This window comes from Melospiza melodia (assembly GCF_035770615.1).
Source record: "Melospiza melodia melodia isolate bMelMel2 chromosome 7 unlocalized genomic scaffold, bMelMel2.pri SUPER_7_unloc_1, whole genome shotgun sequence".
Classification (NCBI taxonomy): Eukaryota; Metazoa; Chordata; class Aves; order Passeriformes; family Passerellidae; genus Melospiza; species Melospiza melodia.
The window spans coordinates 5,492,314-5,512,345 of NW_026948497.1; the positions used below are offsets into that span (position 1 = coordinate 5,492,314).

Below are 20,032 nucleotides of genomic sequence, written 5' to 3' on the forward strand. Positions count from 1 at the left end.
GATCCCTCGGGGATCCGTCTGGGACCCTCCAGGGCCGAGCCCTGCGGGACCCCCGGGCCGGGCTGTGCTGAACTCCCGGCCCTGCGCTCAAACTCTGCCCGGACCCCGCTGGGCTCGGCCCAAAGCCGGGCAAGCACCGCGAGCAGCGGAGCCAATTTTTCCTGCGGGTGCGGGTCCCACCCCCGGCGGAGCAGGGCTGGGCGCTGGGACCCCGACCCCTGATTCGCAATCTCCTTCTTTCTCCCTCTGCTGCTGATTCCCAATCTCCTTCTCTCTCTCTCTGTGCTGTTCTCTCCCTTTCCTATGGGGGATCACAAATCCCAGAGCGGCCGCAGAGCCCCGTGCCCAGGCCGTGTTTCCCAGCAAAGGGAGGCTGGGGCTGAGGTGCCTCGGGCTGGCCGGGAATGGGGGCCCGGGGGTCCCCGGGATCACGGAAACGGGGGATCCAGGGGCCGGGAGAGGGGGATACCCGGGAAAGGGGGTGCAGGGGGTGTTGGTGCAGGATAAGGGGGTGCAGGGGGGTGTTGGTGCAGGATAAGGGGGTGCAGGGGGGTCCCAGTGCCCGGGAATAGGGGGGGAGGGAGGAGGATGTGGGAAACGGCAGCAGCTGCTGGAGAGGGACTGGGATGGACTGGTACAGACTGGGAAAAGAACTCACTGGGAGCAGAATTGGGACACCAGGGATCATACTGGCTTATGCTGGCACCACACTGTGGGCAACTGGGAGCAACTGGGAACATGCAGGAGACAATTGAGATATACTGGGAGGGACTGGGACTGGTTTGGATCATCCTGGGACTGATTGGAATCATACTGGGAGTGATCAGATCTGTAGTAGGTGTGAAGAGGAGAAACTGGAATAATGCAGGGAGCAACTGGGATGATACTGGGAGCAGCTGGCCCATGCTGGGGTCATACTGGGATTATACTGGGACTGATGGGGTCACACTTGGAGTGACTGGCATAGTACTGGGAGTGTCTGGGAGTAACTGGGATCATACTGGAGGTGACTGGACTTATACTAGGAGCAACTGGGACCACAGCAGGGGCAATGGTGTAAGGTGTGACTGGGTTCATACTGGAAGTGACTGGGGCCACACTGGGCTCTTACTGAGAGGGACTGAGAATGAAAGTAACCATACAGGGCATGACTGGGAGCCTCTGGGACCCTACTGTGAGTTGGAACATACTGGGAGTGATCGGGTCCCCACAGGTGAGGTGGCGGCGGAGCTCGGAGGCGGCCGCAGCGCAGGTGGGAGCCGCGCTGGGTTGTGCGGGAGCTCGGGGCTGGCTGCGGGCCTCGGGGGCTGCAGGGGGCTCCGGCGGGTTCGTTGTGCTGTGTCCGGCCCGTGTTGCCGCTGGCGTGAGGGCGCTGCGGGAGTGGCTGCCCGCGGTCTCCTTGCGGCCGCTGCCTCGGCAGGAGCCGCTACCGGAGCAGCGCTGGCTCGGCTCGGTTCCTGTGGCTGGGACAGAGGTGGCTGCCCCGTGCCCAGAGGCTGCGCTGGGGCCGCCTCCGAGCTCCGCCGCCGCCTCACCGGGCACCGGCCGCTGCCGCCGCTCCCGGGCACGCCGGACGATCCGGTAATGGCGGCTCCGCCAATCCAGGGCCGCCCTCAGGGCGGCACCGGAGGCCGTGCTTGGCCCTGCTCTCACCAATCAACGCGTGAGCTCTGGGAGTGACTGATTGGCAGAATCAGCCAATCGTAGCGAGGGGCGGGCTCTGCACACGGCACGGCCCCGCCTCCCTTTCCCCGCACTCCGGCATTTCCCGGCAGCCGCGGCTGAGGAGCGGCCCCGGCGCTGGGCCCGGCCCGGGCAGGAGGCCAAGGAGCCGCTGCTGCTGCCCCGAACCGCCGGGAGCTCGGCGTGACCGGGACCTGAGGGCGCTGGGAGCTGGGGTGAGTGCGGGACGGAGCCGGGGCCGGCCTGCAGCCTCGGCAGGAGCCCAGGCCGGAGCAGGGGATGCTGGAGGGAGGCCAAAACCTCTCTGTCACTTCCCTCCTGTCCCTGGGCAGGGAACAGAGCACGTAAGGAAAGGCTCGAGGGTGTGGGTAAGCGTGGGGACAGTTCAATCACTGGTGACGGGCACAACGCACTTGTCAGAAGAATTAATCCACAAACCTCAGAGGCTTATGTCCGAAAAGGGGACATAAGAGTCCTTATACTTTATTCGAATAAAGGGGAGAGGCCATGGGGCATTGCCCTGGGGTCTCTCCAAGTTTTGGAGGACGCAGCCTCCCTTTTTATCCCAGTTTCCCGTCCGCATTTCCCTTCTCTGTTTCCCTATTGTCTGAGGTACTTGAGAGGTTCAGATTTCCCGATACTTAAGATTTCCCTCCCTTTTAATTATTAATTCTTATAGAAGTTAGGGCTTTCCCTCATTCCAGCAACTCCTCCTTTTTCTGCTTACAGCTAATCTGATCCCATCCCATCCCATGGTGAAATGTTGTGTTCCTCGTTTCAGTGGATTGGTCAGCAGGAAGGTCAGGAGCTGGAGCTGTCTGGTTGGTTATTCCGAGGACAGCTTGTAATCTAATGATGCCATGGAAATGAGAAATGGGTTCTGTGGCTCCTGATATGAATTGGTTCGGGTTCCCAGGGGCTGGTCCATGGTGTTGTAGGATTTGTTCTGGTGGCCGTTCATCTTTTCCCCATTTTTGGGCACTCCCTCCAGCCAAGACTGCATCAGTTGACCACTTTTCTCTAATTGAATCATCAAATACTTTGTTTCTGAACTGATTTCCCTGAACTTGTGCTAGCAAGAACATCTCAATGCTCTAATGTACCCTACATAACATAGACAGTGACGGCACATATTGGAGTGGGCAGAGGGATGATTCCCCTCCACTTCTTTTAATGAAGTTTTCGCAACGTTCTGCTTTTGCAGTTTCCCTTTGCAGTTTAATCCGTTTCTGTTGCAGGGTCAGATATCCTCACCCTGGGCTCTGCCTCGAGCTGTGCAAATTCCATCAGTGCCAGCAGGCAGAGCTTGCTTGAGGGGCAGAGGGAATCAACCCAATTCCTGCCCCAGGCAAGAGACCCAGGTACATTGTCCACACTTTGCCCAGCAGTGTTAATGTGCATTTCTAAAGATCCTCTGCAGTCTGCCTGGAATGAAGCTTCTCTTCCAGGGAAGCCATCTGGTGAGTCAAATGTGCCCCACCCCCCCCCCAACCCAGGTTTTGAGGTATTTTTAATTTTTGGGGGGGGTTTTGAAGAGTGTTCTATTAACTGTTTATGAGTTAAACGGTCACCATTACAGCTCTTCTAGTTTTGCAAAATGCAGCCTGAAGGTAAGCACCAGAAAACCCAGACCAAAATTTTGCAATCTTCAACAGCCACGCAAACACACGCACAAGAAGACTCCAAAAAGATTTTATCTACTTCTGCTAAGAATAAAAATTGATTCTCACATCCCTGGCCCAAACCTAACTGACAATATAAAAGTAGGATTATTTTGAAAAAAGATGCTCATGGTGTAATTTTTATTCCAGCCAGCCCAGTGTTTCGGTGAAAGTGAGCCCCAGAGTGGAATTGTGCCGTGGTGTTCCCCAGCAGCTGTGGCAGTGCAGGCCCAGCCAGCGTTGAAGCTGCAGCAGTGGCAGCAAGGCTTGGCCCCAGTGGCTGGAGATGGCAGAGGAGGGTGGCCAGGATTGCAGAGGATTCCAGGCGAGGATCTGTGGGCAGGCGCAGGGGCTTGGCCCGCTGTGGAGCCCTGGCTGCTGCTGCGTTGCCTTCAGGGCAGGCTCAGGGGCGGCCTCCCATCCTCCTGCTGCGGGCGGGAAGTGCAAATCTCCGGGGCTTCAGAGCCCTTGAGGCCAGGCTGAGGGGTCCCCCGTGTTGAGCTGTGCTGGCGGCTGTTTCTGGCCTCAGGGACACTTGGCATGGGCCCCTTGGCCACCAGTGGTGCTGCTTTGCACTCCTTAGGCAGGAGCCGATGTCCTGGCTGGGTGTTGGCAGCAGCCAAGTGCCAGGGCAGGCTCTGTGCCAGCCCAGCTTCCTGTGGGAGAGATTTCACAAGAGACAGGATTCTGGCCACAGACTGCTGTAAATGTACATCGCTTATCTCCACCCTGCACTAGGTGGAGAATTACCAGGGTAAGGAATTCCAGACATGAATTGCAAGGTAGATAATTGAATATCTGGCCTGGGACTGGCTCTTATTCTTGCCAGAGCCAATGGCAAAAGCTGTACCCATGGCATCTTGGTTTTTATCACCAGCTTCCAAAGGTTCTTCTTTATTCCCCCATTCATTATTTCTATCCAACCCAAGCTCTGGGGCTGCCAGGAGTTATGGAGGTCCCATTGTATTCCTGAAGTTGCCATAATCCCCAGAAGGATCTTTCCTGTAAAATGAGTTCCCCATCTGAATCTATTGCTTCCACAACCCATTACCTTTGAATTATTTGTTGTAGAAATGAGTTAATAAGTGATCCAGTGGTTGCTGAAGCAGTGAGAATTGCTTTTGCCCCCCTGTTAGGTGCCATGGTGTCACCAGAAGATATTGAAGCCTTCCTGCTCAGGGCATTTCAGTGCCAGGCTCTCACAGGCACCCACAGCTGCGCGGGTTGAGCTGAGCATGGGGCGGTGACCTGCGCTGTGTCTGATTCTCCTTCCTTAATAACAGCCTGTCTTGTAGCTCTTTTCCCTTCTGCTGCCCTTGCAGAGCCATCCACAAACACATTTTCTCCCTCAGGCCAGGGAATGTCCCATCAATCTGTCCCAGCCTGGGTCTGGAGCTCTGTCCCTTGAGTGCAGTCCTGGGTTCCTTGCCAGCCCCTCTCCAGGCTGTTCAGACAGGAGGCTGGGTTAAACCCTTGCCCTGTCCTCAGTTCTAAATCCTCCTGTGCCATTGAACAAGTTTCATACTGGAATAACCGAGCCCTGCTCATCCATTTAGAGGCTCTTTTGTTTGTCAAAGCTTTACCTTGATGCCAGACTTGAACAATAAGAGTTCCTGTTGTCATCAGTTTTCAGCTCTCAGTTCCTATGGAAGCTGTGGCTGCACAATTCTGCAGACAATGAGGCCACTCTGGCCACTGGGTTAAACATTTTAACACAAGAATTCCTTTGGCAATACTCTGTTTAACCTATAATGCAATTTCTTTTTCCCTGTCTGGAAGGCCCAGCTCAGCCGCCTCAGTTAATCTTCATTTTAACACTTGAAAATTCTGTGATTCCTCCTTGTGTCCATCCATCCAGTTTGTTGACTGGCAGGATAGGAGTGTTGTAGGGAGAGATCCCTGGCTCCAAAAGCCCTGCCTTTAACAGGGACTCAGTACCAGGCTGTGAGCCCTTCCTTCCCTCTCTTGGAACAGCGTATTGATTTTAGACACTTTTTGTCCTGGTTGTTTCAAAGTCATTTGGGGAGGCTCCATATCAAGTTGTCTGTATTATTCTGGGGCTGCCCACACTTCTGGGTTCACTTCAGCATAGGCCGTGTCAGATTTTGGCACAAAGTTAGAACAGAACTAGCCTCTGTATCCCCTTTTACAGTATTAAAATCCAGCTCTCAAATTCCTTCCTAGTTAATTACAATCACAGGAGGAAGAAAAAGAAATTAATTTATTTCAAATCTATCCCCCACTTCTAATAATGATTTGTTCAACCACTTCTAATAGTGGTTGAACAAATCATACCTGCTCATCTTTCCCACTCATTCCCTTAAAAATGAAAATATTCCTTTACTATTTTCCCCTTTAAGTCTAAGATTCAGAGTGGATTGAGAGGCCCCTGCGTCCGTCAGGAAATGCCTCCTCTCAATGCAGACCCACCCTGAATGCTCTCAAGGGCTCCAGTGTGGAGGGTCCCTGGTGTGATGGGAGCTGTGAGAGCCCTGCCAATCCATGTCCATCAAGGGGTGGACTTGCTGGTCCTGAGGGTGCTGCTGTCTGTGCTTGCAGCGTCCTTGTGCCCTGCAGCTGGAGCCCTGGTTCCTTGCCAGGGGCTGTTTGGGTGGGCTCTCCCCTGCCGAGGAGGGCAATGCCTCTGCCAGGTGCTTGTGGCCGAGCCGTGCCCTGGGTGCTGGGGCCCCCTTGGGCCCTGGGGTTGATCCCTCAGGGGCTGTGGGAACTGTGCCCTGGCCTTTGCCTTCAGCTTGGCCTTTTGCTGCTCCCTTCTTGCATTCACCTGCTGTGCCTTTGTGCCCAAGTGCTGCAGGGCCTTCTTGTGCCCCTCCTGCAGCCCCCTGAGTGCCTGTGGGTGCTTGTCTTGCTTTACAAGAGAGGTGTCTGCTCGGGAAGGCAGAAAAAGCCTCTCTTGGAATGGAGAATATGAACCCCCTCCCTCTTAATTTTTAGAATAGTGAAATCAAGGGGCTCTCAGGCAAAGATATGGGAAGAAGAATACCAGTTCTTTGCTAGTGTGTATAATAAAGCAAACAAACACCAACAGCTGCGGCACTGACAGCAAACAGAGCCCGGACCCAGTCCCGGCCTTTGGGCTGCGGCACTTTGCCCTTGGGTGCAGTTCCGGGCACGGCCGGCAGGGGCGCTGGTGGCTCCCGCGGGGCGGGGCAGCACATCCCTCCCATGGGAACCTCTCTGAACGGAAATAGAGCAATCCCTTCAGCTAACTCTTTCACTCTTTTACCTTCTGTGGCCTTTCTCCCGTGTTTTGAGAAAGAATTTGTAGAGGGCTGCCTTTTAACTGAGCTCCTAGTGTTTCGATAAGGTGCTTCCTGTACAGAGAGAGAGTTTCCCTTAACACCGGTGCTGTGGGTACCAAGGGTATGTAACTCAGAGCAGGACGGGGTCAGGGGAGGATATCCTGCCAAGGCTGGGTCGGAGTGTGGGCAGGGTCTGCTGCCGGAATCGGCAGAGGGGGATCTTCCCGTGGAGCCCGAGGCGGAGCGTGGGTAGCCCCCACATGGCTGATGGCGGCTGATCCGGCAGCTCCCGGCAGAGCAAAGGCAGGTGGGAGAGCCCGGCAGCAGCGGCGGTGCCCAGCGCAGGTGGCACGGGCAGGGCAGCCGGGGATGGGATGGCTGGGACCCCCCCTGGGTGCGGTGGGCGCGGTGACCTCGGAGCAGGCGGCAGGACAGAGCAACCCCCATCTTCCCCAGCATGGCCGGCAGAGCGGCCGCGGGCCAGGCAGTGGGAGCAGGGCACACAAATTGAGCGACAGCGCCAGGGCAGGTGGAGCTGCCCTGGGCAGTGAGGCCGCACCTGGGATGGAAACCGGGGCAGGCGGAGCTGAGGCGGGCAGCGAGCCGGGACCCGGGACAGGCGCCTGGGCCGCGAACAGAGGGGGCAAGACCTGCAGAGGATCCCACTCTCTTTCTGATTTTTCCTCTTGTTCTCCTCCCTTTCATTTCCCCTTTTTCTTTTCTTGTTTTTTCTTGGGTGTTTGTGATGCTTTAAAGATTTTTATTCTCCTAAAATCTCCTGTCTAACATATGGCATATTGTCTTTCTTCTAGATTACACGGGTGTTTTTTACAAATAAATCCAGAGCCGAACAAATCTAAACTTCTGCTTGGATACTTTGAAATGGTCGATGAGCTAAGTCACGACCTCCTAATGTTTTTCTCATCACCTTTTTATTTATCCTTTGGCAAATTAAGCATCTTTCAGTTATTTGATTTGCTACTCCAAAAATCCCAGTGCACCCATAGTTCCTTAAAAAATGATCACACAAAGCTTGAGTACCCCAGTGGGTTTTCTGATGCATGTCTTCTAATATTTTCCTAGTAAGCACATTTTATTAAGTAATTGTCTTCCATTAAGAAGTTTCCATTTCCCTGGTTTATCTTGTTCACTTCCAATTCTTTTTTCTCTGATTCCCTAAACTTTGGAATTTTCAGTTTTTCCTCGTTTGGAGTTAATATTAATATTAACATAACTCTTTCAGCTCCATTTTCTGCTGCATCCTTAGCTTCGTGATCTGCCAAATTATTTCCTCTTATTTCTGGAGTCTTTCCCTTTTGGGGTTCCTTAATATGTACTATAACTATCTCTTTTAGGTAATTGTAATGCCTCTAAAACCTCTAAAGTAAGTTCCTCATGTACTAATCCTTTTCTTCTTGAATTAAGTAATCTTCTTTCTTTCCAAATTTTTAAAAGGTATGTACTACTCTAAAGGCATACCTTGAATCAGTATATATAGTTCATTTTTTTGTGTTAAATATTCTAGTGCTCTTTTTAAAGTATATAATTCACAAGTTTGAGCTTACTAGTTTAAGATTAATTTCCCTTTTTCTATAGTTTGCATGTTTTTCCCATCAACTACTACATACCCTGTATTATCTCCTTTTGCCAGGAGTTGTATCTCTGTTAGCTAACATAACTCCCAAAGGACTATTTTGGGGTATCTCTGCTAGTACACCTTTATTCCCTCTTTTTTTTTCTTTTTTTTTTTTTTTTTTTCCCTGTATCCAACTTACTGGTTTTCTGTCTAATTTTTCAACAAGATCTTATCTATTCATCTTCTGCCTCTGTTTTTCACTTTCACTAACAACCGAAATACCACTTTTCTTTCAACTACACACACAGAAACAAAAAACCTTTTTCTCACACTACTCTCAATACACCTCCCTCCAAAGAGATATAGTGAAGCTTAAAATACAGAATATACATTACCTATACTTTCATTCGTCTACATTCACTCACTTTTATTTCTCATTCCCTTCCACACATTCTTTCCCACCCTCAGGACACAGAGTGGATCCCTGTTGACAGAGAATCGCGGGTCCCTGTGGCCCCCCCTCACCTTGGGGTGGCCTCTGGGTCTCAGTATCTCCGGGCCTCCTGGGAGGGCCCTGACTCTGCTGCCTCCGGTGCCGTTCACCTGTGAGGCTGATTTGTGTGTCACTCACACTCTTTAGCCACGGCCCCCTCACACGCCCTGGGGACAATGGCCCTTTGCGGGTCACCTGTACCTTATGCCACAGCCCCCACACGCCCAGGAGAACAATAGCTCATTTGTGGGTCACACACTCCTCTTTCCACAGCCCCCCCCTTCCCACCCACCTGGGAAGCTGAGGCTGATTTTGTGTGTGACTCACTCTCACACACAACAAGACAACAATAAGGTACCTTTTACTTTCACATCACCTATTACAAGTTTAGGTGTTTCTGGCCAGTCCCTGTGCTCTTGGATATCCCTCAACCCAGCTGTGTTGTCCAACCCCAGATGCTCTTGAGCATATCCTCAATCTAGCTGAATTTTGCTTAACCCTGAATATTAATTGGAATATTAATCCCTCAACCCAGCAGGTTTTAATTCTGGATCCTCTTGGGCACTCTTATCCCTCAATCCAGCAGGTTTTTAGGGGCCCCTTTGGTCCCATCTCCTAGTGGATTGGGCTCAGAAACTCCTCTGCTCCCTTCCTCCGAGGGGTCCAGCCCCACTCTGAGACCCAGTCCCAGTTACGCTGGGGGATTCTCTCACTCCTGTTAGCATTCACTTCGTCTCTCTCCTGGCCACTTACCGCGGGAAGTCGGAAACGCAGCGTGGGAGACTCCAGCACTCACTTGGCAGGTCTGGGACAACCAGCCCTCCTCTCATTCACACACATTCATCCCCTGTACCTGCCCCCCTGAGAAATACTTACCAATCTCTTTTCCTTCCCGGGTTCTTCGTGCACATTACTACTCTTAGGGGGCCAATTACCGCGGCTGTAGGGAGCCTTTTCCCTTCTTTTTGTTTTATTGTCTCCTTTTGTCCACCATAACCTGCGTCTGTGGGTCACCCCAGGGGAGACAGAGCGAGGCTTCCAACGGGGCAGGGCGCGCCTTCCCCACTCTGACTCTCCTAATGCACCGGCAGCGAGGTGTTAGTAACCATCCTCTGCTACCAAATTGTGAAAAACGCCAATCACTGGTTTTTAAAACTTTATAAGTTTAATAGTAATAAAATAGTTATAAAAACAGTAAACAATTAGACTAATAAAAATTTGGACAATTAGGATTTAGGACAATACAAGACAATGAGAACAAAGAGTTACGGACAGTCCAGGTACCTTTTTCTGGGCAAAATAAGCCCAAAAATGGACACACGTTAACAGAGGATTAACCCTGAAAAACCATAGCCCATTGCATATTCATACATCTCATACATGATACATAAATTCCATTCAAACAAAGGATTCAGTCTGGTCAGTGTCAACTTCTTCCTCTTAGTCCTGATGGCATCTTCAGGGATGAGCAAGGCAGGAAAAAGTTCGTTTCTTCTGATAATGGAGCAATAAATTCTCTTTCTCTGAAAGATTTAGGTGGCTACTATCTGATGCAAGTACCTCCTTCCTTTCTTTAAAAAATATCCCACATACATAGTTTCTATTTTGACATTGCTATAACCTAAAACTACATTTAACACACTACTTTAAAAAATTAATACAGCATAACTTCCTAACATAACACATATAATACTCATTTTAATATTTGCAAAAAGCCAATCATACACATTTTTCACACGGGCTCGGTCAGCAGCAGTGGAAAGAGCAGCCTAAGGGCAGCAGCTCCAATTGTCCTCTTCCAAAAACCTGGGAGAGGGACAAAAAACTGAGAGAGGGCCAGCAACTGCACCCAGCCCTACCCCCTACCCCCCTACCTCCTCTGGCATCTCCGCCCCCTTCCTCCTCCTCCCGGCCCCCCCGCCCTGCCCCTGGGAAAACTCCCAAAAAAACCAGAGGTCCCAAGCACCCAGCAATCAGCTCTCATCAGCAGCTCAACCCTAACTCTAACCTTCTGACAGCTGTGCTGTTTTCTGCAAATTCATTTCTCCAATGACTCAACCCAAATCCTTAGAAGAAAATCCTGACCCTTCCATGTACAATCTGCCTTTCCGCGGTGTTCCTTGCTCCTCCTCCCTGTGCTCAGGGTGCCCTCCCCAGCCCGTATCCCAGAGCCGCTCCCTGTCCTGCCGCAGTGTCCAAAGGCGCCCCCGGCGGGCAGGGCCGGCAGCTCCACGGGGCCGGGCAGCGGCCGGGGCGTCCCGCAGCCTCCTGGGGGCCGGGGGCCGCTGCCGGCCCTGCCCGGGGCTGGTGGGGTCAGGCAGCGCCCGGCGCTGAGCCCCGGCTGCCCCACAGCCCCGGCCCGGCCCCGCAGCTCCCCACAGGCCCCCAGCCCGTGCTCCCGGTGCCGCAGCTCTGCGCCCGTGCTGCCGCTGCTTCCCACAGAGAAACCCCCTGAAACCCTGACCTCCTTGATTTCCTTTCCTGGAAACCAGGGATACAAATGATCAGCTGACAAGTTTTGCGGCTAAGACCCTGCTGAAAAACATCTGAATCCTCAGTATTTTTCTCTTCCTTCTCTTTTCTTTTTCTTACCACATAGATTCCTCCTGCAGCTTCTTGCCTTAACCATATTCCTGCACACTCTCCTTCAGCGAATCCCTTTGCAGCACACCAACACCATCCATCCCCTGTTGTCCATATCACTTCTGACTTTCCCTTATTGCCCCCCTGAGTGTCCAAGTCCTTAATTACTTGTGGGAGAATGTGCAAACTCCCTCAACATTCTCCCAAGAGACCTTCCAGAGATATTTTGGTGGGAACCCCTTCCCGGCTTTCTCTTTTCTACCCTGCATGGGTGCCCTGCCATGTTCACTCCCCAAAGATCCCAGTGCACTCCCTGATGAGATTTTCAGTGCTCTCTCCCTGCTGACTCTTTAGAGCCTCCCCTGATGTGTCACTCGTTTGTCTCCTGGTCACTCTGGGGTACCCAATCAATCCCCGGTGCCGCCGCCCCCCAAGGGAGTCACCCAAGATCACCCAAACTGGGTGAGGCACCTTCAGCTGCACTCGCTGCCCGCTGCCCCGGATGGTGGAAGGAATTCCGGACGAGTCCCAAGGTGTGTGGAAAAAAGGACATCACCAGAGGTTTCTGTCCACAAAGCAGACAGAGGAGTCGTGTAGAAGTAATTTCATTCCTCAAAATAGGGAGAGCCATAAGACATTTCCCACGGAGTCTCTCCAGTTGTTGACCCAGCCTCCTTTTCATCCTAATTCCCCTGGGCACATCACCCTTTCCCTTCCCCTGTTGGCTGAAGTACTTGAGAGGTACAGACTCCAATCCACCTACTATGTACTCCCCCTTTACATGCTCCCCAGTTTTGTATAGCAAATGATATCCATGGCTCTGTGAAGTCCTTGTTCTTCTTGAAGTTCATGAATTTAGCAGGACCTTGGCTGGGCAGCAGTCTGTGTCATCAATTAATAACATTTTCTGAAACTGATGGCTTCTCCTGTCGCTTCCTTACGTACAGGTTCCTGGCTCTATCTCTGAGCAGATTCACAGCATCTGTTTGTAAAGACACTTTCCTCTTCTTCCTTTCATGGGGGTCCCCCGTTTGTGGGACATCCCCCCTGGAGCAGGGTGTCCCGCCTTGCTGCAGCTCCACCCCTCAGGCAGTGCTCAGCCAATCATAGCACGCGGTGCTGATGACTCAGTAGTTGCCGGGCAGACCCGCAGCTCCCAGTGTTCCCCACCTGTGCCCCCCCCCTCGGCCCCAGCGCCCCCCTCGAGGGGAATTTGGGGAGGTGGGAGTGGGGCAGCGCCAAGGCCGGGCCCCCCCGCACTGTCCTGGCGGGAGCGGCTGCAGTGGGGACCGAGTGCGGGCGGGAGCGGCCGAGAGCCCAGCGCTGCCCCAGCCCGACCTGCCCCAGCTCCATCCCTGCCCCTGCCGTGGGATGCTGTGGGTTTGGGGGGAAGAGGGAGCCAGCAGTGGGTGCTGGGCCTGGGGCAGGAGGAGAAGGGAAGGACAAGCAGGGTTGAGGAACAAAAGGGTCAAACGATGCACGTGAGAGGAGAAGGTTGGATTGTGCAGGAGAAGGAGGAATAGCAGGAGGAAGAGGAGTGTGAGCAAGAGCAAGGAGACTGGATGCATAGGAGGAGCAGAAACAGGAGGCACCAAGGTTCCACTTCTCCCTGTATCTGAAGTTTCCTGCTCAGCCCCGGTAGCATTCTCTCCTACCATGCAGCAGATGACCAGGGAAGGGGAATCCATGATTTTCACGGTGCTGTATCTTGGTGTTTCTGAGCTTTATTGCCTTGGGTATTTTGGTGTGTGAATCTTTATATTTTGGAGGGGAGTTTTGGTGAATCATGATGTTTTGGGAGTTTTTGATCTGTGTCTTGGTGTTGGGAGAATTTTTGTGCTGAATCTTGGTGTTTTGGAGGTTCTTACAGACACAACATGCCCAATGACTTCCTGAAATAAACTTGGGCAAGGAGGAACTCGCAGTCCAAGATGCTCTCATTTTCTTTTTTACCCATACCAGGATTTTTCATTCCTAGGGCGTGTGTGGATGGAGGATGAGGAAAAGCCCTGGAGATTCCGCACAAGGAGGGGCAGCAAACCCAGCCCAGGGAGCTGCGGGGAGGAAAGAGCCCCCCTGAGCCGGGAAGGCAGCCGGAGATCCAGCCAGAGCTCAGAGCTGGTAGAGAAGCCTCAGGGCAGGGAGAAGCCCCACAAGTGCTTGGAATGTGGGAAGGGTTTTAGTCGGAGCTTAGACCTGACTGAGCACCAGGTGATCCACACTGGGGAGCAGCCCTACGAGTGTGAGGAGTGTGGGAAGCGTTTCAGCTGGAGCTCCAGCCTGAGGCAGCACCAGGTGATCCACACTGGGAAGAGACCCTATGAGTGTGAGGAGTGTGGAAAGAGGTTCAGCCAGAACTCTGTCCTGATCCAACACCAGAGGATCCACACTGGGGAAAAGCCCTTTGAGTGTGGGGAATGTGGGAAGAGCTTCAGGCAGAGGGGCCAACTGAAGCAACACCAGATGATCCACACTGGGGAAAAGCCCTATGAGTGTGGGGAATGTGGGATGAGCTTCAGCCAGAAGGGCCACCTGATGCAACACCAGAGGATCCACACAGGGGGAAAGCCCTATGAGTGTGGCGAATGTGGGAAGAGCTTCAGCCAGAGCTCTGGCCTGAAGAAACACAAGAGGATCCACACTGGGGAAAAGCCCTATGAGTGTGGGGAGTGTGGGAAGAGCTTCAGCATGAAATGCCAGCTGACGGAACACCAGAAGATCCACACTGGGGAAAAGCCCTACAAGTGTGGGGAATGTGGGAGGAGCTTCAGAGGAAGCTCGGCCCTGATTCGGCACCAGGTGATCCACACGGGGGAACGGCCGTACACCTGCTTGGAATGTGGGAAGAGCTATGGGTGGCACACTGACCTGAGAAAACACCAGCAGAGCATTCACTCTGGGGAGAAGCCCTACAAGTGTCCCCAGTGTGGGAAGAGGTTTCACAGGAGCTCCGATCTCCTCGTACATGAGCGAAGTCACACAGACGAGAGGCCCTTCCGCTGCCCTGACTGTGGGAAGGGCTTCAAGCAAAACTCCAAACTCACCATCCACCGGCGTATCCACACGGGGGAGAGGCCCTACAAATGTCCTGAGTGTGGGAAGAGCTTCTCCACGAGCTCAGTCTTGACCAAACACCAACGGAGGCGCCACTGAGGGAAGCCCTGTGAATACCCCAAGTTCAGGAAGAGCTTCATGCACTCCTCCAACTCCATCCCCCAAGGAAGGATCCACATTGGGTGGTCCCCAGTGACCCTCATTGGGCAGAGCCCTGATGATCCATGGTCCTGGTGATCTGTGTTGAGAAGACACCTGGCTGGGTGGCTCCACATCTTCCTGGCTTCCCGTGGGCACATGGATGTATACGGGGGCAGGAACATCCATTGGGACGCAGACCAACAATGGGAATTCCTTGGGGAGAGCGGATTTGTTGACTTTCACCCCCATAAAATCTTTTGCATTCAATCCTATCTTCTGGTGGCATCAAGGAATACTGAATGGTCTTGGAGGTCTTTCCCAGTTTCAGGGATGCCATGATTTTGATTTCCTATTGCCCAAAGGTGTCTTTGGCAGACAAATGGTGAAAAAGTGGAGAAAAGACCAAGATTTTTGAGACAGTGGGGTAGAAACTCCACCAAAAAAGGTTCTTCCCTCCCACCAAGCACACAGGTCCTCTGCCAGCATAGACACGGAAGTCCTTTTCTTTTGGCCTTGATTTTCTTTTCATTTCTCTTCATCCTTTTAAAATATCTGATATTGGAGTAAAAATAAAGACATTAAATTAAGATATGCATGTGATCATGGTAGGATACAGACATTGAGAGCAACATGGGGACATATGGTCATGGATGGGAATGGGGACATGGGCATGGATGGAGATGTGGGGGACAATGAGAGGGATGGAAACATGGTGAGGAGACAGCCATGGGTGAGGACATGGTGGAACATGGTCAGCGACATGTGGGGACATGGCCATTGCCGGTTCCATGGGGAGAACTTGCAGGGGATGCGGGGGATGCTGGGTTTGAGGGAGTTGAGGGTTCCTGGGAGGGACCTGGGGCTTGCTGAGGCCTTTGGGGACCCCAAGTGGCTCTGGCTGTGCTGGGAGACCCAGGGGGAGGTTCTGGGGCAGCTGCTCAAGGACCCCCTGACCTGGAGCCCCAGCCAGGCATTGGGCTCCTGGAAGGAGGTGAACGTCCTTGTCCCCAGGAAGAAAATCCCAGCGCCCCCAGGGTGTCAGGGGCAGCTGAGGGGCCACAACAGGGAGGGGAAAGCCAGAGAGAGCTGTCACACTTCTAAGCTACACACCAAAAGTCCCAAAACTCAGGGATTGTGCCCAGGAAAAAGCATCCATGAGCTGCCATAATTGAGGGAAAGGGGGAATGTGACCCCCCCAGACTGAGCAGGAGGGGCCTGCAACCCCCAAAACCAAGCACAGAGGCTAGGGTTGGGGCTGACGGGATGATGGGGAAAAGGTGGAAGAGCCTGGAAAAGGAGATTCAGAGAGAGCGGGAGAGGGATGGGACCCCCAAATTGAGTTGGGAGGGGTCTTTGGGTTGGGGGAATGATGTGAGATGGGAGGGAAAGGTGAGGATGGCACAGAAAAAGGGATGTTCCATGGGGATCCCTTTGTGTCTCCATCACTCAATCCCTGGAGTGATTCCCTGAGTCTCTGGAGGGGAATGGATCCGCACTGGGTGGGTCCCCAAGCCCCCTGCCCATCCCTGGGGGGCTCATGGGGGGTTCCCTCCACCCAAAAGCTGGTGGTGCTGTGGCTGTGGGAGAGAGGTGGAGGGAAAGGGGGGTCTGGGGTGGGCAGGGAGGGGGAGCAAGAGGAAGAGGAGGGAGAGAGGATGAGGGGGAGGAAAGGAGGAGGGAAAGGAAAAACAGGAACAGTACCAGAAATAGGAGGAGCAGCAGGAGAACCACGCGGTTCCCTCACTCACTGACTGAGTCCGCAGCTCTCCCTGGTTCCAGCAGCATCAACCCACCCTCCACATCCTGCAGGTGAGCAGGGAGGGGCAGCTCGTCCCACATCTCTCAGAGAATGTCCAGGAGGGCTCTTTGCAAGGGAGGGGATGTTTGGATCTCACAGAACCCATCAGCTGAGCTGCAAATGCCCCTTGGAGGGGTCTTGGAGGACCCACATGGTGATTACCTGCTACCAGAAGGGGCAGGGGGGTGACATCAGTTTTGGGGCTCACTGGGAGTGGGAGAGCTCCGGTGGGCCCGGAGCTGGGGGATCCCAGCAGCCTGGAGGGGTGGGGGAGGCTGGAGATGAGCAGGGTCTGGGCCCACCAACAGTGAATGAGGCGGTGACTTCTGGAGATGGACTTGATAAACAAGGGGCTAACACGTTTTTCCCCCAAGTCAAGATTTGTCAATCCCAAACTTTGTCCAGATCTGAGTTGGCTGTGCCGCCCCAGCCGGAGCTGCGGATCCCTCTCCAGACAGCGCCGCGGCTGCTGCTGGTCCCCACAGCCCCTCCCGCAGTCACCCCTCCAGCAGAGCCCATGAGGGCTCCAACGGTGGCAGCTCCCCCTTCGCCTGCCACGCTGGTGGAGGAAGTTGAAGCTGAGAACAGCGACCAGCAATCAGCACTGCCCCCACTGGTCCCCAGCAGTTCTGCCACCTTCCACTGGCCCGGTCCCAGTTCAAGATGATGCTGAGGATGGTGCCGAGCCTGTGGAACCATCTTTGGAGCTGTCCATGGTCCCCCTGCCCCCAGTGGCAGATGCCGCGGCACCTGCAACCAGCGTGGCTTCCCCCCCCCGAGCCTTTTTGGGCTGTCCCGGGGCTGCCCCTGCAGAGGGAGCTGGGACAGGGGAAGGGAACGCCAGCCTGTCCCTCCGTGGGGAAGGCGTGGCTCGGCAGCTGATTGCGGGTGCATCCCGGCTGCCTGCTTTCAAACTCAGCATTTTTTATGGGCCAGTTCGTGTTTGGCCAGGGATTTCCCGTTGGGGGTTGGAATGCCTGACTCCCTCCATGCGCCCCAGCAGCATGAGGGATGTGGCTCCCGGGAGTTCTGCCTCTGGTCCCCGGCCCAGAGGGGGTGGGCATGGTACCGGGAGGCAGAAAGAAGAAACACCTTTTGCTTATGCATTGCAGAGGCAAGGGAAACAGTGGAAAGCGACCATCGCTTGCTTGCTGTGGGGAAAAAACATCCCCGGACCCGAGATGAAGATACTCGGGACGGCTTCTGTTTCCCAACTGCTGGTGTGCACCAGTGTTGCTAAAGGAAGGAAGCGTTTGGTCACTGGTGCTGCCCAGGCATTGGCAGCAGGGTGCCGGGCTGTGAGAACACAGAGCCCACCTCGCAGGCTGGGCCTGGGCTGTTTGGCTCGGTTCCCTGGGCCAGGGCCTCCTCCCGGCCAGCTGATGGGTTTGGGAGCTTTGCTTCCCCCATCAGGACCTGGGCCATGGTCCCGTGGGCCAGGTCTGGGATCCCTGATCCTTCCACAAGGGCCAAGGCCCCTGCAGGGCCTCACAGGCTCCTCTGCTGCTGCTCTTTCTGAAAAAAAAAAAAAAAAAAAAGAATAAAAAAGCAAAGAGTTGAAAGAGCTAGTAGCAGCTCAAGAGCAATGAAGAGCCAAAAATTAACCTTGACCCAAGTGTTTCAATAAAGGGCTGTGGCCAAGACATTCCAGAGACTTTTTCAAAATTGTTTTATAAATGTCAATGGATTTTAGATAATTATTGATGATTTTCTTTAGCAGTTCTTTGTTTCAGGATTCTGCAAGCCTGTTTCAGGATCAAGAGGAACTTTCAAAGATGTCAAAGAGGATCATCTTCAGTCCATGGACTTTATCCTGAAACTCAGATGTTTGGACTTGAAGCAATGAACTTTCTTTGCATTGTTTTCAGCATTTTCTTATATTGTAGGATTGTTTTAGTGATATGATAGAATTTTATGTTCTACAGGTGGAAGAATTTCCCTGATCATTCCACATCAGCACTTGATTGAGGTTTTGATTGGCAACAGATAACCTGTCAAGTGTCTGTTCTTTCCTCTGCATGGGCCCAGCAGAAGAAATTACAAACATGTTTCTTTTTAATTTAATTATAATAAAAAGAGTGAGATGTCACAGATACATTTTATGAAAAATCCTTTCCTTAGGATTTTTTCTCCTGAAAAGCTGAGAGGCCTCACGAACAAAACATAAACAATGGTTATCTGCTGCTGTGGAATGCAACAGGTGCATCTGTGATTGGTCTCATGTGGTTGTTTCTAATTAATGGCCAATCACAGTCAGCTGGCTTGGATTCTCTGTCCGAGACACAAGCTTTTGTTATCATTCTTTCTTTTCCTATTCTTAGCTAGACTTCTTATTAAATCCTTTCTTCTATTCTTTTAGTATAGTTTTGATATAATATATATCATAAAATAATAAATCAAGCCTTCTGAAACATGGAGTCAGATCCTCATCTCTTCCCTCATCCTAAGACCTCTGTGCACACTGTCACAGGGATCAAGTGACTTTTTATTCCACTGAATAAGCAGGGTATAAAATTTAGCACTAGGACCGAGGATCACTAGGGAGAAAGGTTGGTCTGGACTATACCAGCGGGCTTATTTACCTCTTAAAGCATCGGCCACTTTATTTACTGCTTCCTTGGTCTCTGGTGTAAGTGATCACAGAGAGTCCAGGTTCTCACTGCCTTTTAGAAGCTGGAATAGCAGTGTGTGGTCTTTTGTTGTAATTCCCAGCAGAGAACAAACCCAGTTGATGCCCTTGCAAAGTTGATGGGAGTTCTTGCGGGGTTCTGGGATCATTCTTGATGTCAATTGGTTTGGGTACGATGGTCCTCACCATGATCCTGAGGCCAAGGTATTTCCATAGTGAGGTATACTTGTATCTTGTCTGGAGCTACCTCAAACCCCATGTCTTGAACTGCTTTGGAAACACTGGCTAAAGCAAGGTGGAAGTCTTTCCACAAATCAGAATGTCATCCATATAAGGAAGAATTATCACTTTTGGGAATTTTGTCTAATGGGAGATAGCATACAAGCCATGAACCATTGGCCAATTGTTTGTCTGTTCCTCATGCCCTGGGGCAAAGCTGTCCAATGGTATCTCTGTAGAAGTGCTCTGTTTATTCAGAGGCAGGACAGAAAAGGCAAATCAGAGGGCATCTTCAAGGTGCAGGAGAATGTTGAAAAAAACAGTCCTTGAAGTCAATGATGACCATCTGCCAATCCCTCGGTAGCATGGAGGGAGAAGGTAGGGCAGGTTGCAAGGGACCCATATCTTCCAGGACCTGATTGATTTTACGGAGGTCCTGCAGGAGCCGCCACCTGTCTTTGCCTGGCTTCTTGATTACAAAAAGAGATGTGTTACAAGGGCTGGCAGGTGGTATAATGTGGCCCATTGACAGCTGCTCCTGAAAGAGGGACTGCAGCGCCTTTAACTTTTTCACTGGAAAGGACCACTGATCCACCCAGACAGGGTGACCAGTTTTCCATGAGAGCTGCAGCGTGGTGCACTGCTCAGTGGCCTCGACTAGAAATCCTGTGGTGGCTTAAGGATTTCTATCAGAGTCCCCCACTGGCACAACAGGTCCCTACCCCAAAGCGTGACAGGTGCCCCTATCACTGAATGTTGCAGTGAGGCAGAGAAATTTTAAAGAAAAGCCTCATAAAATCAAGCCTGCTCTCCTAAAATCAGTGTCTGGCCTTGTCAAACTAGCACTTTACAAGTTCCCATGTGAAAACAATCCTGGTGTGAGCAGTTTGTTAACATAACAATCTATTCCTGGGGGAAAAGCAATTAGCACC

The 20,032-nt window shown here is 52.5% G+C and overlaps 1 protein-coding gene across 1 annotated transcript; it reads left to right on the forward strand.

The window, feature by feature from the left end:
- Positions 1–1,782: 1,782 nt before the first annotated feature.
- Positions 1,783–15,041, forward strand: LOC134432748 (zinc finger protein 239-like). The gene is made up of 2 exons (XM_063181646.1): positions 1,783–1,898; positions 13,238–15,041. The coding sequence occupies exon 2, from the start codon at positions 13,249–13,251 to the stop codon at positions 14,410–14,412; it is 1,164 nt and encodes a 387-aa protein (XP_063037716.1). The 5' UTR covers positions 1,783–1,898; positions 13,238–13,248; the 3' UTR covers positions 14,413–15,041.
- Positions 15,042–20,032: the final 4,991 nt, after the last annotated feature.

What these genes read in the sequence shown, in the direction of transcription:
- LOC134432748 (XM_063181646.1), top strand. Translation starts at nt 13,249, where the DNA reads ATGGAGGATGAGGAAAAGCCCTGGAGATTCCGCACAAGGAGGGGCAGC.